Source organism: Saccopteryx leptura, chromosome 9 (assembly GCF_036850995.1).
Source record: "Saccopteryx leptura isolate mSacLep1 chromosome 9, mSacLep1_pri_phased_curated, whole genome shotgun sequence".
Taxonomy (NCBI): domain Eukaryota; kingdom Metazoa; phylum Chordata; class Mammalia; order Chiroptera; family Emballonuridae; genus Saccopteryx; species Saccopteryx leptura.
In genome coordinates, this window is record NC_089511.1 from 7,602,554 (window position 1) to 7,625,139 (window position 22,586).

A 22,586-nucleotide genomic window follows, 5' to 3' on the forward strand; every position below is an offset into this window, starting at 1 on the left:
TAACGTCCACCGTCCTTCCCCTAACGTAGGCGCCGCCGCGCTCTCTTAGCTGCACTGGGTTGCCAACGCCTGGTAAGGCAGCCCTTTCAGAACAGATGCTCATCTTCAGGATTTTTAAAAACTTCTGAAAGAGAAAAGCGGTTATGTGGTTCACTTGTTCTCATTTGCATTTGTAAAGGGAGCCGAGGGAGAGGCTCTCCGTGCTGTGTTTTGCCTTGCTGTTTCTTGCCTTTTACTTTGAAGAATGGCAGGATCTCTCTTTTGTTCACACAAGTGAAAGTCCATTGAGACGGAAAACAGAACAGGGTGCTCTTTGTGTGCCCAGAGCATTTGACCGCGCCTGGTCACACACTAGTTGCTGTTTAACTACAATAAAATTGTGACCAAAGGAGATAAACATTTAAAGGATAAGTGACAGGGCTGTTAATCCAAAAGCAGGTTTTGGAGCCTTGTTATTTTTAGCTAATAGGTATATAGCCTGGAGTCACGGGGCCGGAATTTGAAGACTGAGTACAATCTCTGTTTCCAACCAGTAAAAAAAAAAAAGAAAAGAAAGAAAATGATGTCACTGCATATTTTTAATAGCTGATCATTTTATGCTTTAAAAAGTCATTGAACATATTTAAACTGTGTTTGGGAGCTTCTAGGAATTTCCCTGATGTGTTTACTAAGCTTGGCCATGCCATTCACACACACACATTGCTATATTATAAATGCCAGGTATATTCCCTAAGGAAAGAGACTTGAGGGCTTTTCTAAATCTATGAATCTAGAACTTGATCCATCTTCAGTCCTATAAAATGTTACGATTTTCCTGCCCTTTGGTGGAGAAAAAGCTTTGAGAATTTCCTTCCCCTTTAGGGATGCAAAGGACAAATCTGTGCCCGCCCCCCCCCCCCAGCTGAAATCTGGGAGAGCTGACGCTGCAGCGCCCAGCACGCTCAGGTTCTGGGGTGCTGTTTATTTCCCAGGTAGGAAACATGTGGAGTTCCCCTGTCTGTCGTTTCTGAGTGCCAGGGTGTATTCTGCCTTATCTGGCTGTTTCTTTGGATTAGTCAGCCTTTTCCTGGGAGACCCCCAAAATAAAACGAACCTGAGTGTATCTTACCGATGTCTTTTCCTTTTATGCTGTCCTGCCTCATCCCGGCAGGAACTGTAAACTCGGCCTCCCCACAGGGAAGGGGACAGGGAGGCGGAAGAGCAGGAAAGGCTACAGCTCCGTCCAGGAGAGACACCGGCGCCCACGGTGAGACGGGAAGTCCTGCCTCACCTCACAGGGCAGCCACAGTTACCACCCAAGCGCCAGTGTGTTTGGAGGTGCTCAGATTTTCCAACAGAAGCTGCTCGTGTGGATTTTTGTTGGGAAGTTCTATATTTTAGGGAACTACTACTAACTGAAGTGTAAACCGCGTGTGGTCCACGTATATCATATTTACTTCTGCTGGCCGGAAGTAGCAGAGGGCCTGCCCTTCCTCATCTCTAGTATCTAGAGAGGTGATTATATCACTAATGTAAACAGAGAAGACGTGAGGATGCCCCTTCAGGGGAGTCAACCAAAGGGAAACATGGAGGCGGACATTTGGGGACATCTGCAGCAAAGGCGAGGTTTCCATCATATCGCCCCAGAGTGAGGCCCATCTCCGTTCCTGCACATACAGCTTCCAATCCCATTTGCACGGCCTCGCTGGAGTTTCTAACTAATGAGCAGGGGTCCTCAGACACTGAGAACTGCCTCCCTCAAGAGCGACAGACTGCAGAGTAAAACAGACGAAGGAAAGAAACCCAGAGAAATAGGACACAGTATGGAGAGCAGGAGACAACACTTTAACAACCAATTATGATTAATATTCTTAGACAGACGAGGAGAGATATTATAAACACGAAACAGGACCATGAGGCTAATAAAAGGGAACATTCATATTGCTACTCGTGTTAGTTGTGATAGTGTATTGTGGTTGCATTTTTTGAAAAAGGTTGTCCTTATATGTTAGAGGTACATAATAAAGAATTACAATCGAACTATTATGTCCGAGATTTCCTTTGCAGTAATTCAGAAAAAAGGTAGGGTAGGGGAATAGACTAGTTAAGATAAAGGGATTAAGAGGTACAGAGTGCCAGTTATAAAGTAGTGACGAGGATGAAAGCAAGCCCAGGGAATATAGTCAATAATATTGTAATAACTAGGGATGCTGTCCCATGGCTGCTAGACTGACCAGAGTGATCACTTTGTAAGGTATATATAAGTGTCTCATCACCATGTTGTATGCCTGTAATTGGTACAATGTTGCATGCCAACTGTAATCAAAAAATAAAATTTAAAAAAGATCAGCAAAATGTTGATAATTGTTGAAGCTGAGCAAAGAATACACGAGGGCTTATTGTACAAGTCTTTCTACTTTTGGGTGTTGACGTTTTCCACTGTAAAATGTTTTTCAAAAAGGGAAATTACATATAGAGTCCAAGAAAGAGCTCTTGGAAATTAAAATTAGAATAGCAAAAATAAAAATTTCTGTAGGATTACAAAATGAAGTCGAGCCTGACCAGGTGGTGGCGCAGTGGATAGAGCGTTGGACTGGGATGCGGAGGACCCAGGTTCGAGACCCCAAGCTCGCCCGCTTGAGCATGGGCTCATCTGGTTTGAGCAAAAGCTCACCAACTTGGGCCCAAGGTCGCTGGCTCGAGCAAGGGGTTACTCAGTCTGCTGAAGGCCCACGGTCAAGGCACATATGAGAAAGCAATCAATGAATAACTAAGGTGTTGCAACGAAAAACTGATGATTGATGCTTTTCATCTCTCTCCATTCCTGTCTGTCTGTCCCTATCTATCCCTCTCTCTGACTCTCTCTCTGTCTCTGAAAAAAAAAAAAAAATGAAGTCAAACAAAAGACAAAGCAAACAGAGAGAAGATATGAAATCAGAGGGCCAGTCCGAGCGGTCCAATACCTGACTCTAGGAGTTGTATGTGGACTGTGAACCACAATATCAGAAGACAAGCTATTACTAAGGAAGTGATACAAGGTAATTTCCCGATCTACAATAAAAGGCATGATTTGAAATTGAAAGGGCCCACTGAGTGCCCAGCCCAGGGATGAAAAATGACCCCACGGAAGCACTTCCATCATGAAATTCTGGAACCCTGTGCTGGCGGTATGGCTCTTGGGAAGGGACGTGGGGTTGACCTCTGTTTGTAGACTTCCAGCCTGGCTTCCTGTTCCGAGCCTTTAACTCCTGAGCCTTTCTGGAGCTGGAGCGCGACTCCGCTCACTACTTCTTGGTCCTCCCTTTTCTCCCGGACACCTGCCCTGTCAGCAGCCTTCGACTTTTCCCGTCCTGTGACGTTACTAGTCAGCACTCCCCTTTCATCTGCCAGAGGGTGGGGTTGACATCTCTCATCTGCTGTGATCTTCTCTCTCATTCTCTTTGTCCTTGAAGATTTGTGGGTTTGTATTGTTTTTTTCATTTTTCGCTTGTTTTGTTGTAATGTCTTTAAAGGCATTTCAGCTAGGGTTTGTGAGGGAGCTCAGTGCTTGTTTTGTATCTGCCGTGTTGAAATGGAAGTTTATTTATTATGTTAATCATTAGTTTGGGTATCAGAGTTTCTTTTCCCAAAGCTTATTTGGAGAGCAAATTAAGAAACAAAATGTAATACGTAGAAACGCCGTGTTCCTTCGCGTCTCCCTTGACCACTGTCACTCAGATTGCCTTGTTTCTACCTGCTCCGTAATACTGAGTCCTTCCAAGACCGCTGTTCAATTTAGCAATGAATTCTCCGCTGCTTTTGGTCTTCTTCTAAGCCCTCCATGTATGTACTTTGTCACCCAATTAGACTTTGTCGCCTATGGACATCAGGCAGTGTCTTGGTCTGCGGGAGTATCTAATATGGCTCTTGATGAATTTGAGGTCAACCAATACTTGCTGATCAAAGTACGCTACTCAGATTTTTATTACTTGGCATTCACGTGCGTTGTGTGGTTCTTTCCCATTGTCTTCTGAGCCTGTGGCTCGGAGATCAGTCAGAAGGAAGAATAAAAATGAGGAGACTCTGGGAGGAATATCGTTAAGTCACCAATGTCATTGGTCCACAGCTTCAAAAAGTATCTGGCGGAAATGGTACACTTTCAGCCATCTCTAGAAAGAGGAGAAATGGAGGCAGGACACGGAGGACGGGGGCACCTGGGGCCCGAGTTCTGATGTCACACTTCCATGCATCACCTATTTGGGACGTTCGCTGAGTGGCTGCTGCCTGTCACCAGGCGCTGCCGTTTATTTTAAGCTCGTGCCTCTTTGCGTAGGACAGCTCCAGTTGTCCTGAGCCCGCCACTCTTGCAGACGCCACAATGCTGTCATTTTCTCTAAAGTCAAATCTTTTTTTATTAACGAAACTCTTTAATACTGCCCCCTATTCTCTACTTATGCATTTCTGTGAGTGCTTACTGACCCCAGCGCAGGGTTTAATAAATTATTGAACTTTGAAGAACCTTTGAGAAGCAAGGGCTTTATGTGACTGAGCAGCAGACATGAAAAAACGCTATCCTCCAGAGTATCTAACAGACAGAAATAGAGGCTTGATCAGACAATATAAGCAGCGAGTGAATGATGGTAATACCATGAAATATTTATACCCGGAGAGCGGGCGAGGGTGGGGAGGGGAAGAGCGTGTGGGTTTTTATCGTTTTTGGTTGAAGCTGATGCTATACAACCCACACTCTGTGATCTTAAAAGCAAAACAGAAAATGAGAAAGGGAGAGAGGAAGAAAGGAAGAAAGGAAAAGGAAAATAAGGAAAGGAAGGAAGAGTATTGATTTGGTGATATTTTGTTGTTTGCGGGAGCGTTTCACAAAAGCAAGGCTGCCTCTGTAAGGCGGTAGCCCTCCTTCCAGCCACGTGTTAATCACTCCTTCAAGGAGACTAAAAGTCCTGGTTCCTTGCCCCTGCAAGTTTAAAGTTTTAATTTAATCAATATGTCAGGATTTCACATGCTCTAACAGCCCTCACTTTATTGTCTGTAGAAGTAGAGACTTGAATAGCAAAGAACCAAATAGCCTAATATAGTCATACTTTTCACACAAAATTTGTGATTATTTTTCCATCATTTTAAATTCTCTTGTGGTGAACTTATTTAATAATGATCCACAGAGAAAAATAATAGAAATAAGAAGTGTCTAGATAGCACACTTAGTTAGAAAAGGCTTAGATTAGAATATATCTATCTGAGCTGATCTATTTAGGGAATTTCTAGTAGCTTTCAGTATAGAAAAGGGCTAAAATGAACACACCAGACAATTTCTTTTGACCCTTCTGCCTAGAATTTTGTATGTAAAATTTTTATAGGGAATAAGGTTTTTTGATTTCAAAGAATTATGTAGTATATTGAAAATATTTGTTGTTGATGAATAAAGGTTGACATGAAATAATTTGATTTATTAAACTGAATTTTACTCATGATTAATATAAAAAAAAAAAACCCTAAACATTGTATTTGGGAGGTATTTTCATGGTACGTTTTTGCTTTTGCTTTTTAGTCATCGTAGAAGGACCCGAACCAGGTAGTAATAAGGAAGCTCAGATTGACCACAGACATTGTCCTGTCAAAGGGATCTTCTGGTCAAGAGCTTCCTGGGTGTTTGATAATGCATTATGCTAAACTAGATTCTTTGTCCCCATGATCCCATTTGACCTAAATAGACAAGAGTCTGTCACCTGTAAAGTCAAGATTAATAATGTTGGAAGGGAAACGGGTGAGACTGTCCTTTGCAACTATACTACCTTGTCTGTAGATGATAAGTCAGGGAACTCGGAAGGGAGTTAGTTTACTGTTTGTAATGCAGGAACCCATCACACACATGGAAGTTCCTAGCCCACAGACCCAGGACCAGGGAAACATGAGACAGAACTATTTGTGAAAGGATGCATTCACCCCCAAACTCAAACCAGTAGCAGTGAGATAATATTGGTATGCTTCTTATTTTTGTTGCTAAAATGGTGACTTGGAAAGAACCGGAGTTTTGGGGTTTGAATGCTGCAGATTTCAGTTCCCACTCTGCCAGTCTCTCATGTGACCTCTGGCAAGCCACGGACCCTGACCTAGTTCTCCCATCTTTGAAGAGGGGGCTGAAGAGAATTTACTTCTCAGTGGGGCAGCTTCTCAGAGGTCAGCGCAGTGCCCACTGTGTGGGAGGCGGTCGTGAAATCTCAGCTCTTTCCCCGTTCCTCTTCAGTGAGGCCGAGAAGATTTTATCCAGAGGTGAGACTTGTAGACATTCCTGATGGGTGGAGGGAAGTCATTGAGCCAGAAGAGTGTGCCAAGCCTGTGGACAACTATGTGTGAGATAGATGAGAAGGGGCGTGTGAGTGTGTCTGTGTGTGTCTGTGGGGCTGACGGACAGATGGGGAAAGGGAGGACTGAACTCACTGGTAGAGGCTTCTGTGGTCTTGGTGACTTGAGACATCACGTGAACGTCCCCTCTCTTCATTTGCTGCTCAGAAGTGGAGCAGAGAACGCATGCACAATGGAGAATTCACTTCTTCCTGCCCGTCCTCTTGATCATTTCGCTCTTTTCAAAAGCAAAATGTTAGAAATGCTTGATCCCACTCAGGGCAATTCAGAGGTTTGTCTGTTCTTAAATTCTCTCTCCGACCAGATGACTGAGAGAAAGCATGTTGCTGGTACTTTTAGCTCATAGGTCATCAATGACAGGTTTCCAGGGGCTGCCCACGTATTCATTCAGCAGACATTCACTGAGGCCTGTTACGTGCTCAGTGCTGTCCAGTACTCTGGGGACACAGACCAAAGCCCCTCCCCCCCATGGAGGCTGACATTTCTGTTAGCGGAAGAAAGGCAGGACTCACGTAAACCATATTTAACCCTTTGAGTAGTGAGTGTTTTTCATGCTCGCTGACCCCCAGGAGTGAGTTTCTTAAATGAAATTAGTTCCAGTTACAGTTTTATGAACTTAAAATGGTGTCTGTTTGATAATCAATTTTTGGAAACAAGAAGAACATACATTTTCCTTATTTTCCTGTTGCCTTACACATGTACGATCCTGGGTGGTCAGGAGGGACGAGGACGTACATGAATGTTTGTACTACTCAAAGGGTTAAGATAATAGGAAAATAAGACCATGTCTAATAATGATAAACAGTGAGGTTGGATAATGACTGATGGGCGGAGGCGGGTTTTGATGAGAGATTCGAACGGAGCTGCTAATGATCTTTGCCTGCGGGAGGAACAGAGGCCAGTGGCCAGAATTTAAGGGAAAAGAGACCAAAGGGAGAAGGAAGGAAGCTAGGATCACGGTAGGGTCTTTATGCAGTGGCAAAGATTTAGGTTTTATTCCCAGCTTGATGAGGACCCCCTGGAGGGCTTTCAGCCGGACAGAGCGTGTGTGGAATGACCTCATCTGGTTTGCGTCTTACGAAGATCACTCTGGCTGTGCGTGGGGGATACTGGAGGGCCAGAGGAGGTTAGGGAGGAAGATGGGGAGGCGGGAAAGGCCAGTGGTTCGGCCCAGGGCGTGATTATGATGGCGGAGACATGGGAAGGATTTCAGATATATCTTAGAGGCAGAGCCAGCAGGTTTTTTGAAAGCGTTTCAGAAAGAAAAGAGGAATCAAGAGTAACGTGCATGTTTCACCTAATGGACCAAACGATGATCGTTTTACGGAGGTCAGAAGACTGAGGAAGGAGCAGTTGTGGGTGTGACGTCAGGGTTTCCGCTCAGACACTCACGCCTCCGTCTGGCATCCAAGGGGCCTCAGTTCGGCTGCTGGGCGGGGAGGATCTGCAGGCCAGGGCTGGAGCCACCGATTTGGAGAGTCATTGGTTTTAAGCCTTGCAGCCCATCCGTTCATGTTGTTCCTTAGGCTGTGATGACTTTTGAGGCCCCAGCTTTCCTGAGTTAAGGTGTCGTTCCTTCGCCTTTGCTGCCCGTGGGGAGCAGTGCCAGACCGCCCCACGCCCACACAGATCCGTCCGTCCCTTCAAGGCGACAGATGTGTCCCCTCAAGGCAGAAAAGGGAAGATGTGCACACCGTGAGCCGGGGTTTCCAGGACCGACTTGTAAGGAACAAGGTGCTCGCATTGTTCCTCCAGCCGCTTAAAGTAAAGGTGATATTGATGTTATCGTGGGCGTTCGGGTCCTAAGGCATGATATTGATTAAGTGTCTGATGAGAATTTGCAGGGTAGCCTTCTCGACCGGCCGCTACAGGGCATGTCCCCACTGGGTCAGGCCTCTCTGCTGACCTTCGCTGTTATAAGTGCTGTTTTTCTTAGGAATTCTTGGCCCTGTTTAGTCTAGGCTCTGTCCAGAAGCATTTATTTTACCTGATGGATGGCTCAATCCAGGCTATTACCTTAATCTGACCTTAAAGATCGGAACTCTTTTGTTCTTAGTATGTATAAATGTGAAGACTAATTTTGACACTCTTTCGAATTATTTTCTTAGCCATAGCAGTGGGTTTGATGTTGAATCTTTTGCTGGTGAAACTTCCTATTAATCTGATGTCTCTCTCTCTCTCTCTCTCTCTCTCTCTCTCTTTTCAATGCTACTTTTGAGCAAGACTCACTTTATGGCTTTTATTTTTTTTAAACAGAAGGGGCTCCTTTTAAAGGTGTCATTATTAAGCCCGCGGGACTCCTTGATTTTAATGTCACATCAAGGAAAGTAATTTTCCTGGGGTTATTGTGATATAATGACGCATTCAACTTACTCCTTTTGCAGGTTCGGTTTCATAACATTTACAAGTCAGGTTCTGAGAATATTTTGAAATATTTAAATTAATAGTAAAGGGATAAATTGTTTCCTGGCCCTAAGTATATACAGAATCCCCCGGAATCATTCAAAAATAACAGTTTCCTATAAAAGTTTTGTCTTTCTATTGTTATAGGACATATATTTTCCCCTGTGTCTGGAAATTCTGGCCGATTGTTCCTGGGGTGGACTTGAGGTTTACGCGAGTGAATACAGGCCATGCTCAACTGCTGTTAGTTGCTATTCATGATGACGTTAGCTGTAAGCTCCTTTTCTGTCAGCCACGAGACCCAGGACAGGCCGGGGCACACAGAGTAACATTCAGGTAGAGGCCCAGCGACTCTTGACGTCTCCCACATTTGGGATTTCCTTTCGCACCTGTGAGGTCACAGCCACCTTCCTGTCTTCTCTGAAGTGGTCTGAGTCCCGGCGTCCTCCCGTCCTCTCTCCTCCACGGGGCTCCTCTCTCAAAAGGGGCCGCTCGCATTTTGACTGTTTCCCTAGCTGCCCACCTTCTTTGTTAGTTGCCAGATTGGGTTCTGATTTTAATGTCTCTGCAGTTAGAAGGATAATCAAGGTTAACATTCTCAGTACAGTACCTGGCACAGAATATAGGTCAGTGCCACTTGACTCGGTAAGTTCTACCTTCAGGGATCACCCTGGCCAGTGGGGTTGTGGTTCCTTGTCAGGTGGAAGGTACAGCAGTTATTTTTTTTTATCCTAGTGGATGTTACCAAGGGAATCTCATGCTTCTGGTAAATTCTCCAGCTGTTGCACTGAGGGGCAGCTCTGTGTGGCAGGACCTTGCTGGAAGGGACAGGCAGCTCCCTAAGTACAGAGATGGCCTCTGTTTGGCTCATAAGCACAGAGTCCTTTTGGGGGTGGTTTCTGAGTCCCCTGAAACGTGCAGTTCCTTTAGACCTGAGGCTGCTGCTTTTTTATGATCTCAAATGTCTTGTCCATGTCAAAACTTGCCTTGTTTCTTTGTTTACTTTGAATCAGGAAAGTGTTCACGACGGCATTTGAAATTCCTCCTCGAGTGTGCATTTGGTCCTGTCACCCCTGGCGACCGCCAGCACATGGCTGTTTGTTCTGGATGTCCTCTGCTGATGCTCAGCCCTTTCAGACCCACAGCGAAGTTAATTCGTGCTTCTTTGGAAAAGTACAGACTTACTCATTAGCTGCTTTCAGAGACATTTGCATTTTCGTGGAGGTGGGTATATAACTCCACTGACTTTCGGACCCATGTGCCCACATGTGCAGTGGATGCCTTTTTAAATTTGGGCTTTAGGAAGAGCCCGTCAGAACTGTCCTGCGTTCCCAGACGTTCTCTTCAAGGTCAGTGATGACCTTGTACGTGACAAACGGGGGGGAGGTCGTGTTGAACATTCTATTGGTCCAAGCTCCTTTGGAATTGGAGTGTTTATCTCTTTGTCCACAGTTATGGCACAGTGACTAAGGGATGGGTGCCACATTCTCACTGCTTGGTCCTGAGTCCCGGCTCTGCCACGTACAAGTTATGTAACTCTGGGAAGGCTAATTTCTCTGTACCGCAGTTTCATTATCTATCAAATGAAGATAATTATAGCAATTACCACCAAGGGTTATCATGGGGATCAAATGAGTTAATTTATGCAAAACATTTATCGCCAGACCTTGGACATAGTAACCGCTATACAGTGTTAGCTATTGCTTTCATTAGTAATTGCACAAATTAAAAAAAAAAAAGGAGGTGTAAATCATTAATTGGGACCATTTATCTATGAGACCCTGTAGGCATTGTTTCTAGCCCTGTGGGCTTATATCAATTGGGTAGGTCATTGTTGTAACAAAAAGCATTATCAAAATACTGTACCATGGCTTGAACATAATAAAAATTTATTTTCTGCTTACAAAATAGCAATAAGTAGGTGAACAGGTTGGTGGGACGGCTTCCTTCGTGCATTTATTTAGGGCCGCAAGCTGAAGGAGGCTCTGCCTCGTAAGTAATGCAAGGTGGCCTTAGGCTGTCTGCTCCCAGCCAGTCAGCAGGGGCGGGGCCGGCAGCGATGTGGTTAGCGGTTCTGCGGGGAGCGGACCCAGAAGTAGCCCTCCTGACTCCTGTTCCCGCTCCCCTGGCCAGGGCTCAGCAGCTGCCACTCCTGGCCCCGTGGTGGGGAGCAGACCCAGAAGTAGCCCTCCTGACTCCTGTTCCCGTCCCCCTGGCCAGGGCTCAGCAGGGGTGGGGCCGGCAGCGATGTGGTTAGCGGTTTTGCGGGGAGCGGACCCAGAAGGAGCCCTCCTGACTCTGTTCCCCTTCCCCTGGCCGGGGCGGGGCCGGCAGCGATGTGGTTAGCGGTTCTGCGGGGAGCGGACCCAGAAGTAGCCCTCCTGACTCCTGTTCCCCTTCCCCTGGCCAGGGCTCAGCAGCTGCCACTCCTGGCCCCGTGGAAGAGACCTGAAGGCCATATGTTGATTCCAAATTTCAGACATAAAACTGCAGAATTGAAATGAAAAGATGTTTACTTAGGTGTTATTAAGCTGTAGCCTTCTATCTGCTCCGTAAGCTGCTCCACTGAGTATTTATAAAATGTTGTCACATGCGAAATTCGTTTGTAGGTTGGATTTTCTGACTTCCCAAGATTTCCCGAGTATTCCCAGGGACTGCTGAGAAATCATTCCCTGCCCGGAATGAACAAACTACAGGGACAGAAAGTGCTGTAGATTAGTGGTTGTCAGAAGCTGGGGAGAGAGGGATGCGGTGTGACTACTAATTACTAACGGGGACAGAGCTTCTTTTCGTCGTAACACAGATGTCTTCCAATTAAGTTGTGATGATCACATAACTCTGTGACTATACACTCGGGTCTGTACACTTTAAAAGGGCAAATTGTGCGGCCTATAAACTATATCTCAATAAAGCTAGTTAAAAAAATCCCTTCTGGTTTTCTATCTGATCTGTCACCCAACATCCTCTCTGACTTCCTCTCCTACTAGGCTACTTCTCCTTCCTTCTAACCCACCCAGACTGGCCTCTCTTCTGTTCCTCAAGCTAAGCAAGTGCTTCCTGCCACAGGCCCTTTGCACTTGCTATTCTCTCTCAGAGCTTCCTCCCCCCAGATATTTGCATGGCTGGTTCCCTCACTTCCTTTAGGCCTCTATTTATGCATTGCTTTCTCAAGAGGCTTTCTCCGATTGCTCTAAAATCACACTATCTCATTGCCTATTGGCGCTCTCTATTCCTTTTATTATGTTTTATTTTTCTCTATGTCACTTGACTGTCATCTGTTCTAGTATCCATTTTTTGTCTGTCTTCCTTCATTAGAATGTAAATTCTACAAAGGAGTGACCTTGCTTGCTGTCTCTGCAGCAAGTTAGGCCAGCTGTCTTCCCTAAACCATGAGCCTGAGAAAGACATGAATTTCTTTGGCATGGGTGGCATTTGGGGAATACACCAACCTTGTGTGGAATGTTCAGTGTCCCTGTCTGATGCAGTGTTAGAATCAGTGGCCTGGAAACAGCCCTCAGGGGAAAAGTGAGTCTGGTTCAAAGGGTGAAGCAGAGCTTCTCAAAGTTACTGTCAGATACCTCATGATAGATGGGTAAGTTGTCCTACTTTTTAAACCATTGGCGTCATGCTAATATATTCTGTACAGTTTAGAAATTTTCATAATCTGTCTTCTGGATTCAAAGTCTTTCTTTCTTTCTACTTAAGTCTTAATATGCCACACCTCTGTTATCTTTTTCTACCTTGGACACTTTGAGGTTTATATTTTTGAAGAACATTTTCCACCAGAAGATGACTGGCAAAATAAAAATATATTTCCGGGATGCAACTGATGATTTGAGCCTTTGATTTGGTTTTAGAGGAGTTTATGTTGAGACACACCTGTTTCGTGGTGACTTAGGAATGCAGAAGTGAAAAGAAAAAAAGAAAATATATGTGTTTTTAAAAGTATTTAAGTCTGGGCAGCCCTCAAAATTCTGCTTCTCTGGTCTCTGTTTTCCTTTTCTGACTTCCAGGCGGTGGCTAAAGATAGTGTCCATCACCCTAACTCAGAAAGTTAAAACGTGCCAGTCAGTAGGTGGCACTGAAGGTCCGTCCTGCTCACAGCCGAGCCCCGGAATGCTCTTCCTGGCTCCAGCCAACTGGATTTCTAGGTGTCAGGGAAATTGTTTTATTGGCAGAGGGCATAGTGTAATATATTCATCTCCACCCTAGGCAGCTCTTTAATGCCCCGAAACATGCCCCTCCGGTGGCCATGGCCTGTTAACTGTGCTTATTTGGTGTAATAATTAGCAGGATTTCTCACTAACAGGGGTACTTACCAAGATCTCACATCTCCACTGCACTTTTGTACGTGATGGATCGTACATTCTGCGGAAAAAGTTGGGAAGGTCAAAAGCTTAACCTCTGTCTTAGCAGGGCTACTTTCTGCACGGCCGTTCAGAACAGGTTTATATTAACTCGCTCTTGAGCTTCTTCAACCTGGGCTGGTGTGGAACACAAACATTTTGGAGCTTCTTGGTAATGGCCGGGTGAAGGTTGGTAAACATGGTGCTGTTAATTTTCCAACTCTTGGAATGATAGAAAAATAAATGAGTAGCCGCCCCAATAATTGGACGACAGTTGCTACTCAAGGCTGTGTGTGTTGGGAAGTGTCACGGGACCAGGGGCATGCCACAGGCCCCACACTGTCGCTTAGAGTCGGAGCACAAAATTACACATGGGATTGTTCTTTTTTCTATGGTTGCGAGTGAGGCCCCATTTAATTCTTTGTGGCTTTCCAAGCCATCTTAGGCTCCTAGTATTTCTACAACAACAACTTTAACGTTTACTTTAGAACATGGTTAGCGTTAAATGGACCGAGGACCAAACAGGGGAAAATGGGTTTAAAGCAGGAAATACTTTAGTTGGACCGCTGACTGACCCTCTGTGACCTTCAGCCGCTCCTGCACCTTCTCTGTCTTTGTTGTCACGGTGCTTGAAGTGGAGGTCGCGCTACCCACCCTTTCGGTCTCCTGTGCCAGGTAGAATGAAGTAAGAATTCTTCAGAATGCCTTTGCACATATTTAAAGCTCCAGATAAATGTGAGATGTCGTTACAATTACTTAAGAAATCTAAGAGGGTTTTCCTTTGTTGATTCTGAGTTGTGGAAATTTTGTTTTCAGGTTTTTGTTCAGTTCTTTAAACTTTGTATCAAATACTTTCACTTGGTTGTTCTGCCTTTATTTAAACCCACTTATATGTCTGTCTGGATTTAGCTGGAGGAAACAAACTATGCCAGATGGGGAAATACATTCTTGGACCAGAGAAATGGGCTCATGGCTGAGCCGCCAGAGGTGGACTTCTGAAACGATATACTGCTTGGCTTGCCAGGTGGACTGCTCATCCACTGCACTCAAGAGGGCCGGGCATCAGGAACCATTACTAGACTGCTGGTTTTCAATAACATACCACTGTAGCTGCATTCGGGGAATAGCAAGTTACCACTGTTACAACAGACATTCCATAACCTCAAAGCTGATGACCAGATCCTGGAACGCTGTTACAGAGATCTCCACTGTTTCCATGACTGCGCTGCCTACAGAAAAAGTCAAAACAGCAAGAAGATGACCTCCATTTAATTTCTGCCTTCTCTGGCTCACATGGGGCCATTTCATTGGTAGAGCCAATTTCTTACGCAGAACCCTAGTTGCAGAGCAGTATGGGAAATGTAGTTTTAAACTTTCCATCCTCTGCAGCATAGGAAAGCACAACAATAGGGCTGAGTGCCCATCCATCATACCCACTTTCCTCTCTCTCAGGATGTCCAAAATCACATATCTTGACCTCTGACTCGGTATTTCATTTGCTGCCTGGCACAGCAACCAGCCTAGTGGACCCTCAGTCGATGTGTTGTTGATGACCTGGACTTCTTTCTATGTGTGGTGTTACCTTTTTTCTTTTATAATCATGGCACACCGTGTTAGGTTCTATCTACCTTAGGGTGGTAGCTCTTGATTCTTCCTCTCTCCATTGCCGCCTCCTATTCAGGCCCCGGCTACTGTCTGCCTGGGCTTGTCAGCGGTCTCCTTTCTGCCCCCCGACCCCAGCCTCTACTCTTGTTTCTTTCTTTTCTTTTTTAACTCAATTATATTATTAATACACTCATGTTTGAAAACAAAGCAGAAAATAAAATCTAGCATGCTTCCATTGTGTCCCTGTCCTTCTCAGAAGCCTGTTGTGGCTCCTCCTTCAGGAGAGGATCCAGACCAGTGGTCCCCAATCCCTGGTCCACGGACCAAGTAGTGGTCCGTGGGCCATTTAGTACTGGTCCGCAGAGAAAGAATAAATAACTTACATTATTTCCGTTTTATTTATATTTAAGTCTGAATGATGTTTTATTTTTAAAAAATGACCAGATTCCCTCTGTTACATCCGTCTAAGACTCACTCTTGACGCTTGTCTCGGTCACGTGATACATTTATGTGTCCCACCCTAAAGGCCGTCCGTGAAAATATTTTCTGACATTAAACCGGTCCGTGGCCCAAAAAAGGTTGGGGCCACTAGACTACTTCACTTGACTGTCAGGGTCTCTGTCCTTGGGGTCCACTCTATTATCTGGGTCCACTCTGTTATCTGGGTCCACTCTGTCATTGGGGTCCACTCTATTATCTGGGTCCACTCTGTTATCTGGGTCCACTCTGTCATTGGGGTCCACTCTATTATCTGGGTCCACTCTGTTATCTGGGTCCACTCTGTCATTGGGGTCCACTCTATTATCTGGGTCCACTCTGTTATCTGGGTCCACTCTGTTATCTGAGTCCACTCTGTCATTGGGGACCACTCTATCGTCCGGGTCCACTCTGTCATCCTAGCGTTAACTTCCATCCTCCCCGCCCCCCATAGAAACCGAGTTTTAGCCAAAGGTCTACTGCTGATGTCTGAGCGTGTTTTGTCCTTCACTAAGTCTTTAAGCTTTGCTACCCTTACTACTTGTGTTTAATGTTCTACTTTCTTCCCGTGTATTCTCGCCCTTGGTCACGTTGGTGCACGGTTTCCCCCTCCTTCCTTCACACTTCTATAGCCCTGTTTACTCAGGCATTTCTTTTATTACCTGTATTGTTAGTCTTCTCTTTATGATGGTATACCCTCTCTTTTCATGTAGACAGTATAAATATTTGTTATGGATTTGATTGGCTTGTTAATTCTTCATGGTTTAGATGTTTACTTGCTGGGGGTGGGGAGGAGAGGACGGTGGAGGGTCAGTGTGGGGGCTGAAGCCATCCACCGGCTGTGTGACGGTGCCCTTTTCATTTTCAGTGAAAGGACAAATTCGCTGTTTGCTTTGAGCCAGCTAATGCTGTGTTTTGTGGACTTAGTGCTTGAAAGGGGCCCTTGGCTGGAAAAGCCCGGCGTTGAGCTCCTTATCCCCCGTTTGCCGGGCTGGCTGAGCCCCCCGTCTCCACCCCTGCAGCGCCGTTTGCTCAAGAGTGGCTTGTGAAATACCAGTGGAATTCGTCTGTGGTTTCTTGCCAGAGAGGAGGAGGAGGAAGAAAGGACTCAGAGTAAATCAGGCAGGCAAATGAGCAAGGCCCAAGGGCCTTAAGTAGATTACACAGCAGAGTCCAGGGAAATTCAGCTTGTGTCTTCCCTCCGCTTTCTGTTTGCCCAGGGTGTGTGTGTGAAGAAGCAGCGATCTTTTATTTGCATGAAACCAAAATTCTCGGCTTGTGGGCTGCCGGGTCCTTTTATACTTCCACTGCTGAAAATGGGGGAGGACCCCACAAAAGCTTTTGTTTCTATGGGCTGTAGCTACTGATATTTATCATATTAGGAACTAAAATTGAGGAATATTTTTAAATATCCATGAAGCCGTTTAAAAAATAGCAAAAAAAAAAAAAAAAAATTTGACCATGCGCTAACAAATATTTTTGCAGAAAGTAACCACTTCCAATGCAAACTAAATAAATAAAGGAAGAACAAGAAGAGTGGCATTGTTTTACATTTTTGCAAATCTCTCTCACGTCTGGCTTAACAGACGCTGGCTTCTTGTCCTTACTTTGGCATTGAGTTGTTGCAATGTGCTGGTTTGGTTGAAGCACACGAGCAAAACCCAGCCTCACCTAGACACGGAGACGAGAGCGTCCTGACTGCTTCTTCAGCTGTGCAATGTAAGATCGTCTTTGATATTACACCAAAATTCGACAAGTCGCTGTTTCGTAAGGGTCTCGAGGCAGTGTAGATTCGGAAACTGTATCACTGTCCTTTCCCCCTGGGCTGTATCATTATCTCGTGATCTGTTTTTGCCCTTTGAATGGATCTCATCGTACTCACGCATGATTTCGTAATGCCGTGCTTTTTTAGTCATTCGGAAAATTGTTAGTTCCCTGAGTTAGACACATCTTTCCAAATGTGGACACGTTTTATTCTATAGGGTCAACATTCACATTCATTAATACCACCACTGAGCTTGTCAGGAAAAGTCATGAAGTATTTGGAACCGGTCCAGTGCAAGGCAGCAAATAATTTTCCATAATTCTAAGTTTCGGCTTGAAAACAAGTTTTATCACCGGCAGCAAATAGAATCAGTTGAAGCGACAGGCTCACTTCATTAATTTTTGTGGACACATCTGCTAAATATCATAATATGATGGACCCTGTTGGTTGGTTAGTCATCTTCTCAAGCAAGAATGGAGTTCCGTGAAAAAAGTGAGTAGTTCAGTTCAGTCCACAACTCAGTCGCCCAAGTGTGGTCTTCTTGGGACAACCATTCTGCTTTGGGATTTAGCAGAAGTACTTTCCATATACTTACCATTCTGTTGCACACAATTGTAAAGAGACACCTACTTAACATCCAAGACTTAATAACGTTAATAATAATTATAATAACAGTAAAAAGTTAGGACACTGACTTTTTTCGTTTTTCCCCTCTTTTTTTCCTGGAATACAGGGTGGTAAAGAATACCGTGACTAGATTTGTGCTCCTGCAGTTTTGCCCACCATTCTTTTGAGTTATTAGTCTAAATGTCATCACGGTGAGAAAAAAAAAAAAAGACAAATAATAGCATTATGATGAAAATAGTGTTGATCTCGTGGGGTAATTAGGAAGATGGAATACGAGGTTTTATTGGCGATGTCTCTGAGGCCAGTCTCCTCTTCCCTCGGGACCCCTGAGGGAGGGGACCCAGGGGAGAAACCCCCTCTCTGTTCGAGGCTTGCTCTCTGCGGAGGCTTTAATTCCTGGGGCTTGATTTTGTTTTGTTTTTTTTTCTCTCGCTGAGGATTCATGTTCACATTGATTGTGGTTTTGTTTCTGTCACTGTTATGAGAAAAAAAAAAGTGATGAGTGCTATTTGTGAGACGGCGACATCACCATAGGACCCCCTGTTTGGGACATCGGCGAGGGAAGGCGTCAGGAAGAAGACCTTGTTTGGGGCCACATGTGAGAATTATTTCAGGAAGTTGGCCTTATTTACAAGCTTCTGATTGTTTTATTAGTTCACTTATTTATTGTTTTTAATATTTGAAAGGCAACCTTCCTTCTGATTCCAGAATCGCTACAAGGCTGTCTGAGTCCCCCAGCGGCTCCGTCCGTCTCGGCTGTGAATACAGCCTGGACTCCAGGCGGCAATTAACGATCGTGTAACAGAAGAATCCCAATTTTCCAGTTTCTTTTCTTTCTTTTTTTTTAACTTCTTGGGTGGTTGGGGCCCATTATTGAAACAATTATTACATTTACTCAAGAGTTTGTCTTTTCTATTAAAAAAAAAATTCCATCTAAGTGCCTCACGGTGAAGAGGAGGAGATTGTGTAACCCGAGTCTCCTCTTAACTCGTCTTTATTGTTGAAGAAGACTGATCCCTTTGTGCTGAGGCTTGGCAGACAGAACCGGGTTTAATTTAACAGTCCAGCTCCTTTAATAGATCAATCCTCCATTGTGTTTTGAATTTGGTGCATTCCCAGTGTACTCTCTGAGCTCCGGGCTTCTTTGGAGAAATTGGGGCGGGGCTTGTCAGAGAGGCTTAGTCATCTTGGGGTATGATTTATAGTTTTACTCCCATCCCAAGCTTCTTATTAATTAATGTTAGGGAAGGTCATTACTGTTTGATTTTTTTTTTTTTTAATTTACTTATTTTAGAGAGAGACAGAGAAAGAGAAGGGGGTGGGGGTGGGGGGGGAAACAGGAAGCATCAACTCCCATATGTGTCCTGACCAGGCAAGCCCAGGGTTTTGAACCGGCAACCTCAGTGTTCCAGGTCGACACTTTATCCCCTGCGCCACCACAGGCCAGGCAAGGTCGTCACTGTTTGTCAGTGCATGTTCTGTGCCAGATACCGTGTTAGAGGTGTTTTGTCCACCCTCATCTAATCCTCGCGGTGACGCTGATGTCCCCGAGGCCTGTGCACTTCTCTCCACCTCTGGGACGACAGTGCCGGCCAGGTCACTGTTGTCTGTGGCCGGGACTTCTGCAACCCCAAGCAGGTCTCGCTGCTTCAGCTCCCCGCCTAACATCACACAGCCCCCACCCATCGATGGACTCGTAACTTAAAGCAGTAAATCGACAGTTTTCATGGCACCTCCCTACTTAAGACCCTTCTGTGACTCTGCGTCGTGCACAGGACAGAATCCTGGTGCCCTGGCTGAGGAGGCTCTGCTCCCCACGAGAGCTCACCCACCTCCACCTCCACTTCCTCCCCAGCCTGTCTGCCGCGCTCCGCGCACGCTGGCCTTCTTTCTGTCCCCGAAAGCCACCAGGCGGGTTCTTCCTCGGGGCCTTTGTACCAGCTCTTCTTTCTGCTTGGAACTCTCTCCCCAGATCTTTATTCAGGGCCTGGCCTCCCCTCGGGCCCTGTGTCTTCCCTGCCTGGTGCAGCCTCCCTGACCAGCCCACCAACAGCAGCCTCTCTGGGGGTGTCAATAATTTTATATTAACTAAGTCATGTGACGCAGTGCACAGTGAGGTGCTGTTGGCAGATTGTTTGGGTTTCGATCTTGGCCCTATGACTTACCGGCTGTGTGACTTCGGGCCAGTTCCTTAGCCTTTGAAGGTTTCAGTTTTCTCCTCTATAAAATGGATATAATAATATTATGTCTCCCCATTGTGAAAATTAAATAAGTTCATGCTCATCTGCTCTAGTAGTTTCTGACACATGATATATGCTCAAGAATTGTTAGCTATTATTATTTCAAGGTGGATAGTATTATTAAAGTTATTTTCTTTTTTTGTATTTATTTGGCCACTTGTTTCTTCCACCTAGAATATAATAAGCTTCATGAAGGAAGGACCCTCATCTGCTACCTGCACAAGTTACCCCGAGAGCCTAGAACAACAGTGCTTGACAGAAGTAGGCGCTCACTAAAAGTGTGTTGATTATGAAAATATGAAATATCATTATCCTTGTTTTAGAAATTGTGTAATCAGGATTCAGAGAGGTAAAGTAACTTACCCAAGGCTACACAGCTACTAAATCATAGTCCTGGGCTTTCGACTGAATCCTGATTCCAAAGACTCACGTTCTTTCTCTTCCAGCACAACATGTGAGCGGTATTTCTGTACTGCCAACTCTGTCACGCTGGACCCATGGCGTTCAGAGTGCCTTTCCACGAAAGTCCTGATATGACTCGTGAAATAGAAACAGCCATGTAAGGTCACCCCGGAGGAAAAGTTCGGAAAGTGAGATGTACGGCAAACCTGCCAAGTTCAAGGGGTGGAATAAAAGTTACCCAGACCCCTGGCCTGGGCTGCGGGCTGCCCCCAGGATTCCTGTGCTTTGGCTTCTGCGTGGAGAGGCTCTGTGAGGTCAGAAACCCCTCGTCTGGGCTCCTGCGCTTCTGCTGTCATTCCCGTGGGGTGGAGATGTGGGAGTGTTGGGTCTTGCAGCTTCTGGGAGACAGTGGGCTAGTGCCTTCCTTTCATGTAAGATCAGTGACAGCACGTGACGGTGGTCCTTGGTCTGTGGGGCTTCGCAGACTCGTTCTTTTAAATAGCCCCCACCATTAAAAAAAAAATGTGTTGTAAGGGATGAAAACAGTGTGAGAGCTCATGACACAGAGGAAAAATTACAGAGGTTGGAGGCTGGCAGGACAGGTCAAATTTCTGCCGTGCTGCTTCTTGGCTGCGCCTTCGCTCCCCACGTCTGTAAACCCGTTTCCTCATTTATATAATTGGGCTTCATCTGAAAAGAAAAAGCAAGGCCTTGCCCAAAGTGTCATTCGTCGTGTCTTCTGTTCGGATCCTTGACCCTTCTGAGATTTTAGTAAAAGCTGTGGACTCCTGGAAACATGCCCGTCCACTCAAAATGTGACCTCTAATTTAACGTTGTGGGGTTCATGGAACCTCTGACACCCGGTTAAGAATCTCCGCCCTGGCCCAGGGTCCTAACGGGAAGAGCCCACGAGTGCTCGGCTCGCTGCAGTCTCTTATTAATGTTTGTTGAATGAGGGAATGTAACTAATTTCTGGATTCCTTAATCGCCTTGAACGTGATATTTGGTTTCCTTTGCCCCGGGGCCTGTGTGCCAGCGCCAGCGCCAGCTTCAGGACCTCGTGCGGGCGCGCCTGTTCCCACTGCACCGTGGCGTGGATATCCGAGCCTGTCTGTGGTTTGCCTCAGGGACACGGAAGGGGCGGGCTCATGAAATGCTTGGAAAATATTTTCAGTTTATAATAATTGAGGGACGGTAGCTCAAAGTGTTTGAACACTAAGTTGGGCATGGCCATCACAGTGTGTGAAACTTTGCTAATGCATCTTTACTAATAGCGTATAAAAATCTTAGGGCGAGGCAGTCTTAGAGATCATTTAATCTAATTCCTGCAGCTCGATTAAGTGGTTTGTCCAAGGTCATTCAACTGGGACAGTGGCACAGCTCAGGGCATGGGATTAAGTGGTTTGTCCAAGGTCGTTCAACTGGGACAGTGGCACAGCTCAGGGCATGGGATTAAGTGGTTTGTCCAAGGTCATTCAACTGGGACAGTGGCACAGCTCAGGGCATGGACCTCCCCACCTACACTCCCCCTCAGCCTCCATGAAGTGAATCTGCTTCAGCGCCTCCGAAACCAGTAACTGCGGCTTAACAACCAGTGAGACTAAAGGCAGCTATTTTTAATGCTGAATAATATCACGGCATGGAATTGGCTTATTTATGAATGTTTATTCCCTGTCTCTTCCTCCATCCTCCCCAAATGTAAATCCCACGTGGACAGGAATCTTGTCTGTCTGATTCGAGTCAGTATCCTTAGAGCCGTACACAGACATAGTCGGTGTGTCAGAATTTGTGGTTGAGTGAGTGAATGAGGAGGCGTTTTCCCTGGCGGTTGTCCTAATAGTGTCAGAAGAGAGTTGAGATTTCACCTCACTTTTATCGGAGATTTAGCAAACACTGGTTGAACCTGCCGTGCGTCAGACACAATACCAGGCGCAGAGATGAATGAGACGCGGTGGGTGCCGAGCTTCAGGAAGTGGCCGCGTGACCATACAAAAATCACAAAATCAAGAGCGGCAGACCAAATTAGTCTGACAGTTATTTTTTCTTTCAGTTAACTTGAACGCATGCTGCTGCGTTAGTTACTTCCTATGGCTTTTATTCACCTGCTCTGCTCATTTACCGCCTCCCTTCTGATGGTATTGGAGTTCAGCTCTTAGGTTCTGTAGCTCAGCGGTTTGTAAGTGTGGTTGATGGTCACCTCATCTCAGGGGCTTTAGAACGGACACACCCACATTGGTGTCCAGACCCTATTCCTGGCGATTCTAAATCGGTGGGCCTGGGCTGGGTATTGGAAGCTGTGCCAAGCAGGTAACTCCACAGGCAGCGTAATGAGCGGACATCGAGCTAGATGCCTCTGCTTTATAGGGCGTGGTGAGCCCGAGCACC

General features: G+C 45.6%; 1 protein-coding gene across 2 annotated transcripts in view; it reads left to right on the plus strand.

Moving 5' to 3' along the window:
* Positions 1–22,586, plus strand: part of FTO (FTO alpha-ketoglutarate dependent dioxygenase) — a 345,609-nt gene that overhangs the window by 47,817 nt on the left and 275,206 nt on the right. The window contains exon 2 of one of the 2 annotated variants that reach the window (XM_066348255.1): positions 9,753–9,963. The exons of the other annotated variant lie outside the window; for it this stretch is intronic. Coding sequence (XP_066204352.1) covers positions 9,847–9,963 — 117 coding nt within the window. The 5' untranslated portion in view covers positions 9,753–9,846. The remainder of the gene's footprint in view (positions 1–9,752; positions 9,964–22,586) is intronic. 2 annotated transcript variants of the gene reach the window in all.